This window comes from Xenopus tropicalis, chromosome 10, assembly GCF_000004195.4.
Source record: "Xenopus tropicalis strain Nigerian chromosome 10, UCB_Xtro_10.0, whole genome shotgun sequence".
In the NCBI taxonomy this organism is placed as follows: Eukaryota; Metazoa; Chordata; class Amphibia; order Anura; family Pipidae; genus Xenopus; species Xenopus tropicalis.
In genome coordinates this window covers 25,100,609-25,118,502 of record NC_030686.2, presented here as the reverse complement: position 1 = coordinate 25,118,502, position 17,894 = coordinate 25,100,609, and the positions used below count along the sequence as shown (strand labels likewise).

The following is a 17,894-nucleotide window of genomic DNA, read 5'->3' as shown; positions in this document are numbered from 1 at the left end:
CATTGAGCCCTATGGGAGACTTTCCTTGGGCCGGGTTGGAGCTGCAGAGTGCCATTGAGTCCTTTGGGAGGTTTCCAAAATCCGGCACTGAAGGATCAAAATCAGAAAGTTTTTTGCTTTGTTTATGATCATTCGGATATGAAAATTTCAGAACTTTTGGATCAAACCACAATATTTTCGTACGACCACAAAATACGAAATTTTCACGCTATTGGCGCACAACAGAAATGATCAGATTTGATATGAATTTTTTTTATCGTACTTTAAAAGTCCGAAATTCGGACTTTGATAAATGGGCCCCAAGCCCCTGCTTATGAAAGAAAGTGTCACAAGGTCAAAGCTTGTGACCCTAAAGGGAATGTTCACTTTACTCCATGAATCACTTGCAATGAGATGCCCCGATTAATTAACGCTTTCCCTACTGCACATAAATTCTGGGGTGGGGGCACAAATAACAGGAGACCAGTAAACTAGAAATGGAGCAAACTCTGCACATTATTATAACATTATTTGCAAAGTATTAAAGAACATGGTTCCATAACTAAAAACAGGGCTTGTTGTGACCAGAGAAAGATGTGTATGCTTTCCCTGCAATCAGTGAATTGCATCTCCTATGTGGTTTTCATAGAAGGAGATTAAGTTATTAAACTGAGCAGCTTTAATCATGCAGCCAGAAATGAGTGGAGAGGATTAGATGTATTTTTACAGCACAGGCTGCCCATGTATTAGAATCTATTCACCACTTCCTTCCATCTCCCCAGTGACACCGCAGGGTCAGGAACGCTTTCCGTACCACTGTCTTGTAACATGGGCCGGGATGGAGTTTTACCTGGAAATTGATCCGGTCACTCTGAACTTGATCATACTAGTGGCTAGTTATGTTATTTTGCTGTTGGTGTTCCTGGTATCTTGTGTACTTTATGACTGCCGGGGAAAAGACCCCAGCAAGCAATATGCTCCAGAGACTGTTCCAGAGAACAGGTCTCCCATCCGCTTGGTGGTGATGCAACAAAGTGCTACTTGGGGGAAGCAGTATGAAAAGAATTCTGATGTTCTGGAGAAAAGAATCACTGTTGTCTGAAGACTAGTCTCTCTTAGCAACGCTCAGGAACAGCCTGGCTGCTGCTGCCACAAGGATGCCTGCTTTCAGTTTGCACAAGACGAAATTTGCTAAGTAAGTGGATTTACGTTTCGTTTTTTAAGGAGAATGTAAATGCCTGATTTTAACAATAGCATTCTTTTTAATGTGATAAGGGGTGGGGAAGGATGGGAAAGAAAAATCAATGAACTTTCAAAATGGAAATATATATAGAGGGAATGGAAACAGGCACGGTCTCGGGGTGACGCCATGGGTCCCAACTTCAGAATGGGGTGCCTTGGAGAGACACTGTTGCTAAGGGGTTGCTAAGAGTTGTAGGTCAACAGCTAATTGCAGGCTGGACATTGGGGATGTCAGCTTGCCTATTTCTTTATTTTATTGTATCCAACTGTTCTTTTGTCATATGCTTCTAAGGAAACAATTATATTCTGAAATACAAATCAACCCTTTTTTTTTTTAATAGTACAGAGTCGATTTTTAGAATTCCATACACTGATATAGGGATGGTGGGCTAACTGTGCTGTGTCCCTTTGATGTTAAAAATATGTGTTTGGCACATAAATGTTATAAGATTATACTATTCTGCTATACTACAGAGAATTGCAAGCCTGTGGCCTGTGCTTTGTACATATTTTCTGCTTTGGTATATAGCCCTATACACATATGTTGTATTTTCTATTGTTGAAGCTCAGCATTGCTGTCAGTACCAAAGCTGCTCTCTCAGAATGTATGCACATAAGCAACAGATTGCTTTAGCTCTCCTTAGAAAACAGAGCAGCAAGAGGATACGGAGTGTTTGCCATTGCTTGACATCGACAGCCTTTTTTTCCCCACACAATTCAAGTCTGGTGATAGAACTGTGAATAGGAAAATCACAATATAGCTTGAACAGTTAGACACTGTGACAGAGTATGTGCTAAATATTATTCTGTATAATCCTCTTGCATGTGAAATGGATTTAAAAACCAGGAAAGACACAAACCAGCACCACATTACATAAGGAGAAAGGGCATAAGGCTTTATCTTGACTAATTTGTTTATGTAACCATGGCAACACCAATTAAAATCTGCTTCAGCTTCATTTTGGAGGCAGTGCGTAGGCTGACGGATTGCCAGGCCTGTGTTTATTTCAGTATATTGCCAAAGAGGGTTTAAATTCTGTTCAGATTATCAAGCCTCTTCTATTATTAAACACTAAAGCAGAGGATTCTTCTGCAGGAATATGAGAGGAAAATAATAATAAAATCACAAAGGACCAGGGAGAGTGCTTTGTATAGTTCAGACGAAAGAGCTGCGTGATACAGAGGGTATAAATGGTCTCCTTTCTGAAACTGAATGCAATAGTAAGATCTGTTGCATAGGGGGGTTTTGGATGGTGACTGCTGCATTTGGTCCTGTTGTACGACGCAGTTGGTCTTGTTATTTTACTTATTGTTGTCATACTGTCTTCAATATCTAGACATGTATGGCAATTCTGGTTTGGCAGTTTTAACAGACCATGACAGATCATGACAACCAGTTTGCCAAACCTAAAATGTGCCTTCCTCGCACGTGGTTGGGCCATCAATAGATGAGGAAGTCAGAGGTCCAGAATGGATGGATGGATGTGGGCACACTATCCATCTGTTTGGCCCTAGTCTCAAGGTACTCAATGAGCAAAACACCCCTTCCAAGATCCCATCCAAAGCAAAATCATTTTAGGACTCCCAAATCTTCAGTGCAAGAACCATTGTGGCAAGCGTACTTTGAAATAACTTCTTAGGTTAAGGGTGATGGCACTGGTGGAGATTAGTCGTCTGCGACAAATAATATAAATAATGTAACCAGTGGGAAAACACCTCAGGAAAACACCAAAGTTTCCTCACTTCAGTCTAATTCGGAAAACAAATGTGACACATATGTTTTCCTAATGGTGATTTACATTATTCCCACCGGCAATAATATAAATCTCTGATGGGGAACCGGTTTTAGAAGATTAGTCATCCATGGTAGAGCAGTTATATTGCAGACAATTAGTCACCATGTTTGCTATAGCCCTAATGCCAAACTGGGCTTTTTCTCTTCCAGGCAGAGAATATTGCATTAGCCTTAATAACAGTTACAGTATCAGGGTCTGCTTCTCCTATTCCAAAGCCCCTCCTCATTAGTCCTCCTTATAATCCCAAAAATATCACACAGAATATAACTAAAAGAGAACTCCAAAGTCCATTTCTTGAGAGAGGGAACCTCAAAATACCAAAGCAAGAGAAAAAGACACCACAGACAGAGAAAATACTAGGGGAAGAATGATCCCCAAAGGAAATTAGCTCACCACTATAAGTATTACTGGTATTTAAAAACACGTTTAAAAAAATATAAAGGCACACTAAGCAAATAATGTACCCACCTACATACATATTACACCATGGGGTGAGAAAAAGAAGCAAAAAAACATGAATAGGTGAAAAAATAGTGTTCATAACACATATGAATAACATTTAGATGAGACACAATTCCTTCTTGTGCCTGATCTTACCCAGTACGAAATCAATCGTATAATCAATTTAGCAAGTGCTGGGATGATCCTGTAGGACTAGTTCTGGCTCCCAGCAGCTCCATCGAAGGGGATTAAGGTTACTTAAAACTGAAAAATCACTGCAACTTATCAATATTGTTCTACTCTCAAAAATGAAAGTGTCTTGTTTTACCCAGCTAAAATAGCCATGAAAAATGTCCTCAAAAATGATCTTTATAATGTCCTTTTCAGGAACTGATGATGAAATTGATTTACCACTGATGATGTAGTACAATGAATTCAGCCAAAATCATTAATCTATGTGCAGCAGCCCTTTTTGGGGAAAAGGTCTGAGACAAAGCAGGGGGAATTCTAAATTTGGCCTTACATGGAATAGGTTTCATGTATAAACATTCCCAGATAGGACTAGAAAATGGGCTTTCCGCTTTAGATTAAATCTTTTCATTGCATTAAGGTTATTTGGTTAATTTAGTTGCTATTAAAACTGTATCTGTCTGCCCTCTTCACAGTTAACTGTATCTGTTACTATTTCCACTGCAAGGGCTGCGGCTTGCCCGGTTTTGACCCAGACATCCCAGTTTTCGGAAGGGTTGTCTGGGTCAAAACTCCCTGCCCAGTGTTCCAAATTAGGGCTCTTAGATTGACAGTGGCGATCGGCTAATTGCTTATTGCCAAGTCAGAACCCTGCCCCAATGCCATCAGCCATGCTTCCAACACCATCTGCATGCCGCCATGAAGTCACCCCTCCACCAGTGTTTCCCCCAGTCAGTAGGTGGCAACCCTATACTGACTACATGTACCACTGAAACAATGTAGGCATAGTCAACTCTCCTCTAGGCAAAACTCCTGTTCCCTTGGTGTCTTACAAGTTCTGTTATGAATGGACCTGTAAACAAAAAGATTCACAGAATCTCCAGCAAGTTATGAATAGATATCGATGTCCAATGTGTTACACTATGGGGATAATTTATCAACATTCAAATTCACATATTTTTTCCACAACAACTCCCAAATTGGAATTATGGTTTCCAAAACTTGTTCGAATGTTCGATATTTATTAAGCACAAAAAAAAAACTTCAGTGTAAAACTTTGGCATCTCAAAAGTTTATGAGTTCATGTAGAAGTCAATGGGGCAAAATATGTGTGCTTTTTTCATTTGAGTTTTTACATTTTTTTTTAATGTGTAGACCCTCTGAAAATTGGAGTTGGAGTAAAACTGCAAAAAAAAAACTAAAAAATTCACAAAGCCTCCCCATGATGCACTGTGAACTGCACTTTCAATACATTTAATTCCCTTTTCTATAAACCTTCATTTTAAATAAGAACTGAACTCTTAAACGCATTGCTTGTAATTAACTCTCATAATGTATTACCATTGTTACTAGCTATATGTACTAATTGCCAATGTTGGTATCCCTGCCCTTTCTGCAGTAGTTAAATTGTTATTCAAGTGGCCTTGGCCATCCCACCAAATGAGTTCCATACACCAAATAAGTTCCATAAAACATAAAAAAAAAAAATAACAATGCAATCACTTACTCAACTGGTTAATCGTTCCAATTGCTATATGTCTTATGTCCAATTGACAATTTTTTTACCCGGTATTTGGTAAATAAATGTACTTTAAGTTTTGTTGTTTCCTTTATTTTGCTGCGTCCAGTATGTATAATTAAATACATGATCCTGTTTCTATGCCTTCAGACAAAAGTGATTTTAACAGGGCGAGAATAAAGGAGGCAAAAACACTGGTTGTGATCACTTTTCTGCAAGGGGAAAGAATAACAATTATAGTCTTCAGAGTACAATTAATGCTGTCATGGATATAATTGCATATGCAATGTCTCCAAACTGGTGAAGTTAAGGTATACACAGACTGCAAATTAACAAAGCCTGAAATTGTCATAAGGATACAGAAGTGCTTATTACTCTGATTTGTGCCAATGGACCACCAATTCCAAGTTTCTGGGCACAACTAATTCTTCTCCATTTTGCAAGTACAGTCCATGTTCTTCTATTCTCTGGAGTTCTATAGGATCAGCTCCTATTTACATGTAAAGTAGTTACTCCTCTTGTTTCTCCACTGTCTTTGGACGTGGGAGAAGAAAGCATGGGACTAGAAACTCAGTTCCTTTCCGATTCCTAATGCATGTGCAAATCACAAAGAAATGAATTTTTCTTACTCACAATGCAGTGTTTTTTATTCTATTTTCAAAATGCTCGTGTGATTGCAGGCAACGCCTAAGTAGCTGGCACGGGATATTGCTTACAGTCTACCAAGGCAGATACAAATTAGCGTTCCTTATAGATAAATCATGCACAAATTGTCTTTTTTTGGAGTGAGTTTCTACAGTGCCGGAAATGCTATTAGCATGTAATTTCCTATGTGCAAGCCAGTTGTGTGTTTAAGTGCAACATGCATGGGGAACAGATATCACCTTCTAAAAGCAGGTGTTAATTCCAGAGCTTCCTTCTGCCTGTGTTCCCTGCAGGTCTGAAGTGGGATTCAAAATAGGCCCTGGCATTTTGTATAGACAGAGGCCCAAACAACCGCCCCCACGAACCCAATAAATAGTGAGTGTAACATAGTAAGTCATGTTAAGGAAGGACACATGTCCATCAAGTTCAACCTTTTATGTCTATATACTGTATAACCTGCCTAACTGCTAGTTGATCCAGAGGAAGGCAAAAGAGAAAACATCTGAAGCCTCTTTAGTTTGCCGCAGAGGAGGAGAAAATCTTTTCTGACTCCAAGATGGCTATCGGACCAGTCCCTGGATCAACTTAGATCAACTAAGATCTATTTTAAATAACTCTGTATTTCCTCACTTGCTAAAAAGCCGTCCAACCCCTTTTTGAAGATATCTAATGAATCAGCCAGTACGACTGGTTCAGGGAGAGAATTTCGCAACTTCACAGCTCTCACTGTAAAAAAATATCTTCTATATAGAAGGAAAGGCTAAGTCACTTGGAGGTGACAAAATGTTAGGCACCCCCAAGTGACTTTTATCACTTACCTATTACCCCGGACTGGTGCCCCTGTTAGGAGAAAACCGCACTAGCCCGGGGTAGCTGCAGTGGGTGTCTCCTCTTCCTTCTGCTATCTTTGTGAGCTTGCGCGTGTGCAGTAGAGTGAAAGCCGAACTTTAACAAAAAAAAATCGGCCACGTTTTCACAGCCCAGGGATTCCGAAGACAGAAGAAGAAGGGAGAGGAAATGCTCGCTCGCAGGTACCCAGGGGTACAAGGTAAGTGATTAAAGCCATTGGGGGATGCCTAACATTTTGGCACCCCCAAGTTTCCTTCTCCTTTAAGATGGAATCTCTGAGTAGATGCTGGAGTCTGCTGGAAGGACCTACTAGTAAAAAAAACATTAGAGAGATTAATTTATGATCCCCTTATAAATGTATACATAGTTATCATATACCCCTTTAGGTACATAAACAGACCCAGCTTGGCCAGTATTTCTTCATAACTAAGACTTTTCATACCCTTAGTGGCCCTTCTTTAATTTAATAATATGCCGTTCGAGCTCTGGAGACCAAAACTGCAGTGTCTCTGGCATCTGCCAGAATCCAAAGATTGCCAGTCCTTGCCTGATGCCCTGCACCTAATTCAGAAAAGTACAAGCAAGCAAAGGTTTTAGTCAAAAGAGCAGATTAGGGATGCACCAAATCCAGGATTCAGTTCGGGATTCGGCCAAAATTCAGCCTTTATCGGCAGGTTTCGGGTGAATCCACACTCCTGGTCGAACCAAATCCAAATTCTAAAAATCATGTAACCTTTTGTCCCGTAAACACAGAAGTTGTAATTGTAATTGTATGCATCACAGCAATACAGCAATCTTGGTGTAGGGAAAAGCACCATTCCACATTTATTTCTATCCTGCCAGGGAGCTTCCTGCAACAACTATAGACTCGAAGGTTTGCTTCTCATTGTCTTGAAACATCTGATCCTTGCCCTTCATTAATTACCAGTTTATCGACACTTGTAACAAGTCCACTCTGTGCTTTTGTTGGATTTGTAACATCCTGAACTCTCTCCAAGCCTTAACATGTGTTAAAGATGGAAATTCCCTGTGGGCTAGTGGATATCTGCCATTTATGTGCAAGGGCTTATGATTCATAAGAAGAGCAGCTGGGTTTCTAAAGATACAAATTCAATATGATTCTTAAGCTACCGCCAAGGATGTTTTTGCTGGATGGTGTAACTGTTTATTATGTTAAAGGTGAAACCACCAGAAATCCAAATATTAACAAAGAGATGTTGACTGTTAAGGAATTTTGGAAGTAAGCTACTGTTCATATTAAAGAAAAAGACCTATAATTATGTGGAGTATCTATGCCTCTACTAATGATGCTCATAAAAGTCCTAATAATTTATTAAGGAGTAGAATGTCCATGAAAAAAGGGGCTTTGATTGTGATTCAGGTTTCTATGATTTGTTTCAAACCACTGCGTCCCTTTGGGTTCAACATATGGCCTATGCGGGCCAATCTTCTGCCCTTAAGTTGTGATGATTAAAAAGAATACATTTGTGCAAACATCAGCAATTTACCAGAAAGGGTAGAAATCTGTTTTACTAAGGTAGCAATGTCATCATGCCAGAGCCCTACACCATAACAATTACAGGTATGGGATCCATTATCCGGAACCCCATTATCCAGAAAGTTCCGAATTAAGGCCGTCTCCCATAGACTCCATTATAAGCAAATAATTCTAATTTTTGAAAATGATTTCCTTTTTCTCTGTAATTATAAAACAGTAACTTGTACTTGATCCCAACAAAGATATAATCCTTATTGGAGGCAAAACAATCCTATTGGGTTTATTAAATATTTAAATGATTTTTTAGCAGACTTAAGGAATGGAGATCCAAATTACAGAAAGATCTCTTATCCAGAAAACCTCAGGTCCCGAGCATTCTGGATAACAGGTCCCATACCTGTATATACATCAGCTTTGGTTCATGGTGGCCCTTCCTTTCCTTTGAGGCATGAAGCAATGTGCAAAAACAGCTTTGTGTGAGGATGGGTTGGGGGAGGCATGCAAGCTTCCCCCTACATGTCCTCTATCTGGTCAGTCATTCAGGAACACTGGCGGGTACTTGGCACAAAGGAGGCCTGTCCTGGCCTCCATAGGGACATTGCTGCTTTGCCCCTAGAGCTGTGCTCTGCACCTTGCACTGGATTTTTAATCTGATGCGAGTTCAGCAAGTGTTTATTACATTTTTAAATCTAGCACTTGCTTCTGGGATCTTTGTAAATTACCTCTACAGTGTACAGTAGTTGCTGAGTATGTGATTTTTCTATTTTCAGTTTTGTTTTATGTCATTTTCCAGTTATCATTTATTACAGAGTTTATGATATGCCATAAATGTAGGTGATATCCATATATACATATTTAGTAATTATTATTATATCTTAAATTTACTGTAATGGAATGTACCTTCACTATGGATTTGAGTTATAAGAATAATAAAAGGGGAGTTTATATCATTTCTCTGTTTGGTTAATTGCTCCTAAGCTTCTGTAAGGTTATTACTGTCTCAGTTTGCAGGTTTAGCCACACAAAAGAAGCCATTCCTCCATATGCTACAAAAGGGACAGAGCTTGTCCAGCTGTATTATTCTGTAACAACCAATTGTTATTAAACAGGTGACCAGTAAATGCTACCTGCTAACTGGTTGCTGTACAGTAGACTGCTGTGGCATTTGGGGGTCATTTATCAACACTGAGCCCATGGGCAGGAACCTATGGCAACAAATGAAATTGTTGCATTTATTGTTCTACCAGGATGAAAAAATCCAATCACTGATTGGTTTCTATAAATTACTGCCCACAGGCAAATTTACCCACTGTTGATAAATGATGTCCAAATTAATATCCCCTTTTGTCTCTTTCAAGTCAGCCATATACTTCCTTACCACTTATTATGGATCATAAAGAAACACCTATGTCTGCATAAATATTCCTGGAACATTTAATTGTATAATGGTCCATGGAGGCAAAGTTGGAAACCTAATAAGATATAATCTTGTCTTAAAATGTCTTGTGTAAAATGACGTGCTTGTAAAAAGACCAAGAAGCTCTCTGATTCATTTAGACATAGAAACCTCCCATAACTGGCAAAGGGTAAAGTGTTCCCATTAGAAAGTTAGTACATTTCTCGACAGTTCAGTTGTACCATAATGCTTCTTTTGGCATTCTCGCCCAAGGCAGCAGCTCCTGCATGGCAATGTGCTGATTTTGGCACAAGATCTCCCCATTACATGAAACTGTTGATCAAGACAAACTACTTTTTCTCTTTCTTAATGGAATCATTGTTTGTAGAACTTCCCAGAAGCATAGATTATTCAAATGAAACAAGCACAGACTGGAAACATCCATGCCATGTGTTTTATTTAGAGCATCAGGATAAAAACAAAACACCAGATTGTTTAGACTTGGGACTACACTTACATAGACTATAATTATAAGCAGGGAAGGTGTTCCTGATAATCCTATACACTTTAATGAAGTAGCTTATATGTGAAAGCCAAATGTATGTGAAATACATACACGAGCAAAAATACAACAATAAATCACCATCTGCACAATCATTTTTCACAATTATCGATGAAAGGATGGAGCTAACATATGGTTAGTGAGCAGAATTTTTTTTTAAACCCACATTGGAGTGATGTTGCCCTTAGCAATTATAGCAATAACCCCATCAGTAATTAGATTTGAACGGCCACCTACAAAAGCAAAGATCTGATTGATTTCTATAGCAACATCACCATTGATGTTAGCCTCCAATTAATAAATGCACCTCCTCACCCATTAGTATGTTATGGGTAGGGATGCACCAAAATCCAGGATTCTGCCATTTTCAGCGGGAAAATCTATGCTTCTGGCCGAACCAAATCAGAATCCTTAAAATTATGTGTCTTTTTGTCACATAGACACGGAAGTTAAAAAAATGTTACCACGTTCAAATTGCACGGTTCTCTTCAGCTCTTCCTTATCGATCCAGTATTTGGCCGAATCTTTCACAAAGGATTCGGGGTTTGGCTGGATCCTAAAATAGTGAATTTAGTGCATCCCTAAATATGGGAACATCAGTGTACCCCATCTATGTAAGATTTTGTTTTGCAGTGTGGTTGTTCCCACACTGCAAATGCTGCACTTTGATGGACAAAGTGACCATATTGTTGCCTGACCATTGCTCCTCAGTTGTTTTCATTGGCCATCCCTCAAATCCTTCAGGTCGACAGAGATTTTGGTCTGTTGCTGACTTTTTCAGTGATATGTGCAAGACCCAGCTCTCATTTTACTTCTGGAGGTGACGATTGCTTTAAAGTGAAATAGCAATAACCTTTGCAATTTCTTGTAAAGGGATGTTTAGAAAAGAAGAAAACCTCTGCTTTCATAGTTTTATGATAAAACCCAGGGAGTTTGCCCTGCTATGAAGAGTTCCGTTAGTTGTTTCTTCTAGCTGGCTATACCCATAGTAACATAAACCATGCCCCCTGGGGAACAAGACCACATGCCCCTCTGGCTTCTTGTAAGGGAATTACACAATAGAGAGGCTATGGGAAGTATTCATTAAGTTTGTGTTTAGCCAGTGGGTCAGCTTAGGCAAGGCAGAAGTAGAATAAAACATACACACTCACCTCTTAATATTTTCATTAGAAAATACAAGGGAACAAATACAAAGGTATAGAGGTATCTTAGAGACATATTTAGCTTATGCACAAACAAAGAACAATTATTAAAGGATTCACAAGAAAGAATTATACATTTTCCAGGACAAATATTTGTTTTTATATCTACACAGTGCATTGTATGGTTAACTATATCAGTGTTTTTTCTCAAGTGCTAAAATATAGGATTCTCACAAGTGCCAGTACCTGAAGTTTCCATGGAAACAACAAGAAATTCTCTGGACCGAACATTTTAAGCATCTGTTTCAGATGCTCTCAAATAATGGTGTTATACAAGGAAAAATATCACTTGAATTAAGGTGCCAACTAGAATATATGTAAAACAGTGATAGATGAGATAGATAGATAGATGATAGATAGATAGATGATAGATAGATAGATAGATAGATGATAGATAGATAGATAAATAGATAGATAGATAGATAGATTGATAGGCATGTGAGCATATAGAAAGAGTAATAGAAAGGATGGCTTCAATTTAAGCTTTCAGATACACTCAGGCAGATCTTTCCTTAAGGTTAGCAATATTGGGCTGATCCGATCATTTGGCCCTCAGGCAACATATTGGATCATAACCTAGGTCAATGTAGGCCATTGGGAATGCACTGCATTAACAAGCCAATACTGTCCTCACCACAAAGGGAAAAATCAAACCTTCCCCCTTGATAACAGGCAGATTTTCATCCAGATACTGGCCAGGCATGCCAGTTGGTGGGACCCATTTGCAACCAGTCTGGAAGGACTGTATCTGGCTACCTTTACATCTGTCTTGTGGATAAGGAAAAGATTTAACAGCAATGCATTATTGTGAAAGGTTGAGCAAAGTGTTTCGAGTTACGGAATGGTTCATAGCAAAGCTCAGTAGTTATTACAATAATTCAACCCTTTACTGGTTTTCTAAAATACACTTGGTATGTACAGTATAATGTTAAAACATTAGCTTACTATAACAGAACATTAATTCACATAGCAAACAAAAAGTTATTGTCCTGTGAAATGGCTCAGCAAGGGATAAGTGCACACCAACAGCAGGAGGATGGGGATGTTAGAGTTGGTCAAGGTTTCTTCATTTTCTTACTAATAATTTTTAAATGCCATTCTTTCTAACATACTGTAATATCACCATCACAACACAATAACACAAACTCATTAAATCCAGGAGAAATACAAAGGGTAGTTCTGTGAAGAGAAGTTGGTTGTTGGAGAAAAGCTGGAAAGAAACATTAGTAAAACTGCAATACAAAACTTGGTAGCCTATGGAGATTTCTTATTCCCCTCAGGTTAAACATATTTGGCTTCAAAAACTCTTTATTAAAGGAGAATGCAAGTCAAAATTTAAAAAGCATACTGCCCAATAGTCCTCCTTTTGTTTAGTAAAAACCCCACACTTTTGGCTCACCTAATCAAATATTTACTCAGTCACACTTACTTCACATTTTCTAGAACAGTCAGCCATCTCTAAAAAGGTATTCTCCCTTCCTTTCCCTCCTTTTTTCATACTGCACATGTGTTTCATTCCCTCCCCCCCCCTCCCCTCTGCCAGATCCGCTTCTGATTGGCTGGTGGGCATGTGTAGCTCAGAACAGCAGACAGGATCAAGTTACACACATGCTCAGAGAATAGGAAGGCTGCCGCTGGCACCTACAGGAAGGGGAGAGAGATTTCAGTGATGTCACTGTAGGCTTCACACTGCTGTAGGCTGCCAGCACCATATCTCAGAGAAGCAAGCAGGGATCTGGGAATTTAGATATGCAGTAAGTACTTAAAAAGAATGCCTTTAGACTTACTTTTAATTTATATTAACCTTTCATTGTCCTTTAAGTAGAACATCATGTGCTGTGACCCAAAGGTTTAAAACTCAACAACATCCACTTATATTGCAGCGGCGCTTCCATTCTTGAAAAAAGTGTATGTTTGCAATCTCTTTTCAAAAGGTAAGTGAAAGGTTCAGCTTTGTTGTATAACTGATATAGCAGTAAACCATAGCAGTGGTAATGACTTGGGGCCCCTAATGGTTGGATCTGCCTGTCCGACATTGCATTTAGAAACCAAGATTGTTAATATAAAGTTGATACTCCTTTATCCAGGACAGGATAAAAAGTGCAAAAACATGGTGGCTAGCACCCATATTTTGTACTTTGCACTGTGCCTTTCACATTATAAATGACCTCCATACTGGCACAATAATGTCAAACAGATTGCTTGTACACAAACTCAGGTGTAAATATTGAAGTTAAAACCCCAGGCTTATAGCACGCTAATAACTCATATAACCTTAACCATTCTCGCAGAACATTTTTTGATGGCATCTTTAATAAAATAACATGAGTCACAGATGAAACATATCAAGTGAAAATGCTGCATTTGCATTGTTACTGGTACTGTAACCTCAGCCTCTGTACAGGGTTTCTTTAATCATAGTTACATATAGTTACATAGGGTTGAAAAAAGACCAGAGTCCATCAAGTTCAACCCTTTCAAGTAAACCCAGCACACACAACCTATACTTACCTATCTATACACTCACATACATAAACCATATATACCAACATCTATACTAACTGTAGATATTAGTATCACAATAGCCTTGGAAACTATGCTTGCTCAAGAACTCATCCAGGCCCCCTTATAGGCATTAACAGAATCTGCCATTACAACATCACTAGGAAGGGCATTCCCCAACCTCACTGCCCTCACTGTAAAAAACACACCTACGCTGCTTCAAATGGAAGTTTTGTTTCGCTAATCTAAAGGGGGGGCCTCTGGCGTCTTTATGGGAAAAAAAGAACCCCCCCATCTGCCTATATTCCCCTCTATTGTACTTGTACAGAGTAATCATGTCCCCTTGTTAGCACCTTTTATCCAGAGAAAACAACCCCAACCTCGACAGTCTAACCTCATAGCTTAAATCTTCCAACAAAGTGATCCCCCCCGTAATAATAAGGGTCTAACCCTTTTTGCTTATTTTTTTCAATATTTACATATTTTTTTTTAAAAAATGGATTCCTTTTACTCTAGCTGCAATACCCCTTTCCATCTCTATTTTAGCTTGCCTGATAGCTTTTTTGCATGCTTTATTTGCTTCCTTGTACCTGATGAAAGTCCCTGCTGTCCCAGCTAACTTGAATGCTTTAAAAGCACGTTTTTTCTTACCAACCTCAACACTAACATTTTTATCCAACCATAAAGGTTTTGCTTTGCGATGCCTCTCCTTGCTTACAAGGGGAATATACTGACCTTAATACTTGCTAAGCAATGTTTTAAAAATATTCCATTTTCCTTTAGTGTTTAACCCCATGAAAAGCCTTTCCCAGTTGACACATTGCAGAGATGCCCTTATACTGGCAAAGTCTGCACGTCTAAAATTGAGCGTTTTAGTTACTCCCTTATAGAGCTGTCTCTGCAGCATGATCTCAGACCATGTTATGATCACTGGACTTTAACCCAAAGTTAAAGCTTTGAGTATCAACAAATGATATCTTGCAATAATACAACATACAGTACTAAACAGATAACTATAATGATAGTAATGGCAAAGGTGTGACTTTGCTGTGTAAGCAATTAATCACATGCACTAGTTCTTTGTAAGCCCATGGTGTGATCCATTAATGTTTCACGTTATCAGTCCTTGTAATAACCTTGTGAGATAGTGGATGTTACTAACTCTACAGAGTTAGTAGCTGTTTTAAAATAGATGGGGTGTATCCACCATCAGTCATGCACTCTTAACAATCATAACCATGAGATTCAGCTGCTGGGGTTCTTTTCACCTTATATTGCCCAAGCAATTTCATGCACCATACTGGATTTAAGTTGCATGTTCAAATCTAGTTGAAATCTCATTCATCTCCATATTCTAAAAAAAAATTACAGTTAGAGCCTTGTTATCCCTTGGTTATACAAGCAATTGTATCCCAGTTTTTATTAGCTAATTACCTGCATTCATATATTACAAGAACATACTCTCCAGATGGGGTACAACCACTTCACTGAAGAGCCTTATATAAAATCCAGGGGAAAAAAACAGGTAGGGAGGCTCAATATTTATAAACAACTATTTCTTAAAATGCTAGGGTTTCTCAAAGCATGAATTGATAATGCATAAGTGACTTCCTAAGTTCCATAGCCTCACCCAATCCAACTGGTATAGCACCCCAAACAACAAATGTAACCCATAGCCATAATACACATTTTGACTTAATCACCAGTCTATAAAACACAAAACAAGATAAAAGGAGCTCTTCAATGGAGAATATGTAAAGAAGTAACCTAAACAAGAACCCTTATTATTCAACATTATCACAGCCCTGACTCAGTACTCAGCAAGCCAAGAGATTTTGCTTTTTACACACAGCAGTGCAACCATCAAACCACAGGATGTCTATGTTTATAATGCATCCCACAGTTTACAGACAAGGAAGTTATGCAATTTTTTCCAATACACACGCACATATATATATATTTATATATATATATATATGCACTGATTATAACCATGGACATCACTAATTTCCATTTATAGGTATAGATTTTTTAGGCCATGCATAGGTCTTGTGTACAAAGTAGTATTATACAGTGCTGAGAGCTACCAGCCCTCCTGCACAGCCTGTCATAAACTGAAGGCAAAAATAGAAAATCCACTAAAATGGAAATGTTAATTAGAAGAAGTGTATAAATAAGTTAGGCTGGCACTTCTGTGAACCAAACACACATGGATCACATTCAAGTGGTTTAGGATGTTTTAGTTTCACTTGCAAAGCAACACCACATTATGGGATGGAAGAGATTGTGTGTTTTAACAGAATATTTCTATACTGAGACCAGTCAAGGCGTCAGTGTTTATGGAAATATGGTGAATGTATATAAATATTACAACTTGACTTCTAACATTTATATAGTTTGGAGAATGGGTGCTTTATCTAATACTGGTTAGGGGAGTCCCAGTTTCTAATATCTATGCCTTTTGGGAGGGAATAAGCCTTTACTGGCACAAGGATATGATGCCAAATTCCTGTCCACAGTTAATATAATGGGAGGAAGAACATGGCTGTCCCTCTTTGAGCTCCATATGTTCTGAGGGGTGGATACTGCTGGAGAGCCTGGAGCATCCAGTAAAGACACGGAGCCCTAAACAAACCAACCTCTTAGTAGGGTCCCTCTAAAAAAGAGTATTAGGTTTGTGACAGAAAAGCTCCTATTATATTACCCCTCACACATTTAAGAAGTTACAAATTACAACAAAAAAAAATTTGTTGATTCAAGAATAACAGTTTGAAAAGGTAAATAAATTATTTGCTATGTAAACAATGCAATTTAGAAATAAAAAGTACACCATAAAAATCATGACAAAATTCCTTTCATTGTGGGACTGAAAAGGTCATACCATTCCAGTAAATAGGGTTTGTTAATTGGCTAGGCCTTGGCAGACCAGGGACATGGCTTTAATGACACGCAAAGGCTCTAAGATGTTTGCAGAATGAAATACATTACATATAAGGCATCAGTGGCGGATTAATGAGATGTGAGGCCCCTAGGCTACACTTTTCACAGACCCCCCCCTTCTAGGCTATTCCCACTCCCAACAATGATATAAATATATAACAACTTCCACACTGTAAACTATTAGTAATAATTATTAGTAAAATAATGCACTTAGCCTGGGGAAAGAAGGCAGTAGTCAGGAAAGGAAGGAGTGTGTGCAATCGAGGCCCATTGTGCTCTCTTTGAATCTTTATTTCAAAAACAATAAGGGAAGGCGGCAGGCAGGCGACTTAGGACTAATAAAGTGAATGTTAAATTCATAATGTGCCAATAAATCAGTGCCCAGTTCATTTTACATTTTCTGTGTTTAAATAAATTGTCTAGGATGACACAGAAATACATGACACAGACTGCTAAGGCCCAAACTGTCTCTTAATGTTAGCACAACAATTAATCATTCGGAATATGGATTTTTATTGGCAGACACCTGCAAACAAGCCTAAAATCACCTTAAACCAGTGATCCCCAACCAGTGGCTCGGGGGCAACATGTTGCTCACCAACCCCTTAGATGTTGCTCTCAGTGCCCCCAAACCAGGGAGTTATTTTTGAATTCCTGACTTGGGGGCAAGTTTTGGTTAAATAAAAACAAGATTTACTGCCAAATAAAGCCCCCTGTAAGCTGATAGTGTGCATAGAGGCTACCTAATAGCCAATCTTAGCCCTTATTTGGCTCCTCCATGAACTTTTATGGTGTTATTGTTAAGTCTTTTTACATTTGACTCACGAGTAAGAAAGTTTGGGTTCCAGGCAACTTAAGCAAGGAAGGAGTGCATGTGTTTGCGCACCATTGTGCCAGAAGCACAAATCATCCATGCAAGTGGCGTGTGTGCACCCCAGCTCTCTATGCTGTGTTGGGTTTGGCGTACGATAGTGACACTAGTGACTCGTTGTTTGCATGGGAGATCTGTACTTCTGGATGCAGTGCACGCACAAACTCCTTCCTTGCCTAAGTTGCCTTCCTACCGCCTTCCCTTCTATATGGGCCGCTGATCGATCTGGGCCCCTAGGCTATGGGGAGCCTAGGCAATAATCC

At 38.9% G+C, this 17,894-nt stretch overlaps 1 protein-coding gene across 1 annotated transcript in view; it reads left to right on the top strand.

The window, feature by feature from the left end:
- The first annotated feature begins 751 nt into the window (after positions 1–751).
- mmd (monocyte to macrophage differentiation-associated) overlaps positions 752–17,894 on the top strand; it is an 84,725-nt gene continuing 67,582 nt past the window's right edge. Inside the window, exon 1 of the mRNA XM_002937811.5 lies at positions 752–1,174. Coding sequence (XP_002937857.1) covers positions 1,137–1,174 — 38 coding nt within the window. The 5' untranslated portion in view covers positions 752–1,136. The remainder of the gene's footprint in view (positions 1,175–17,894) is intronic.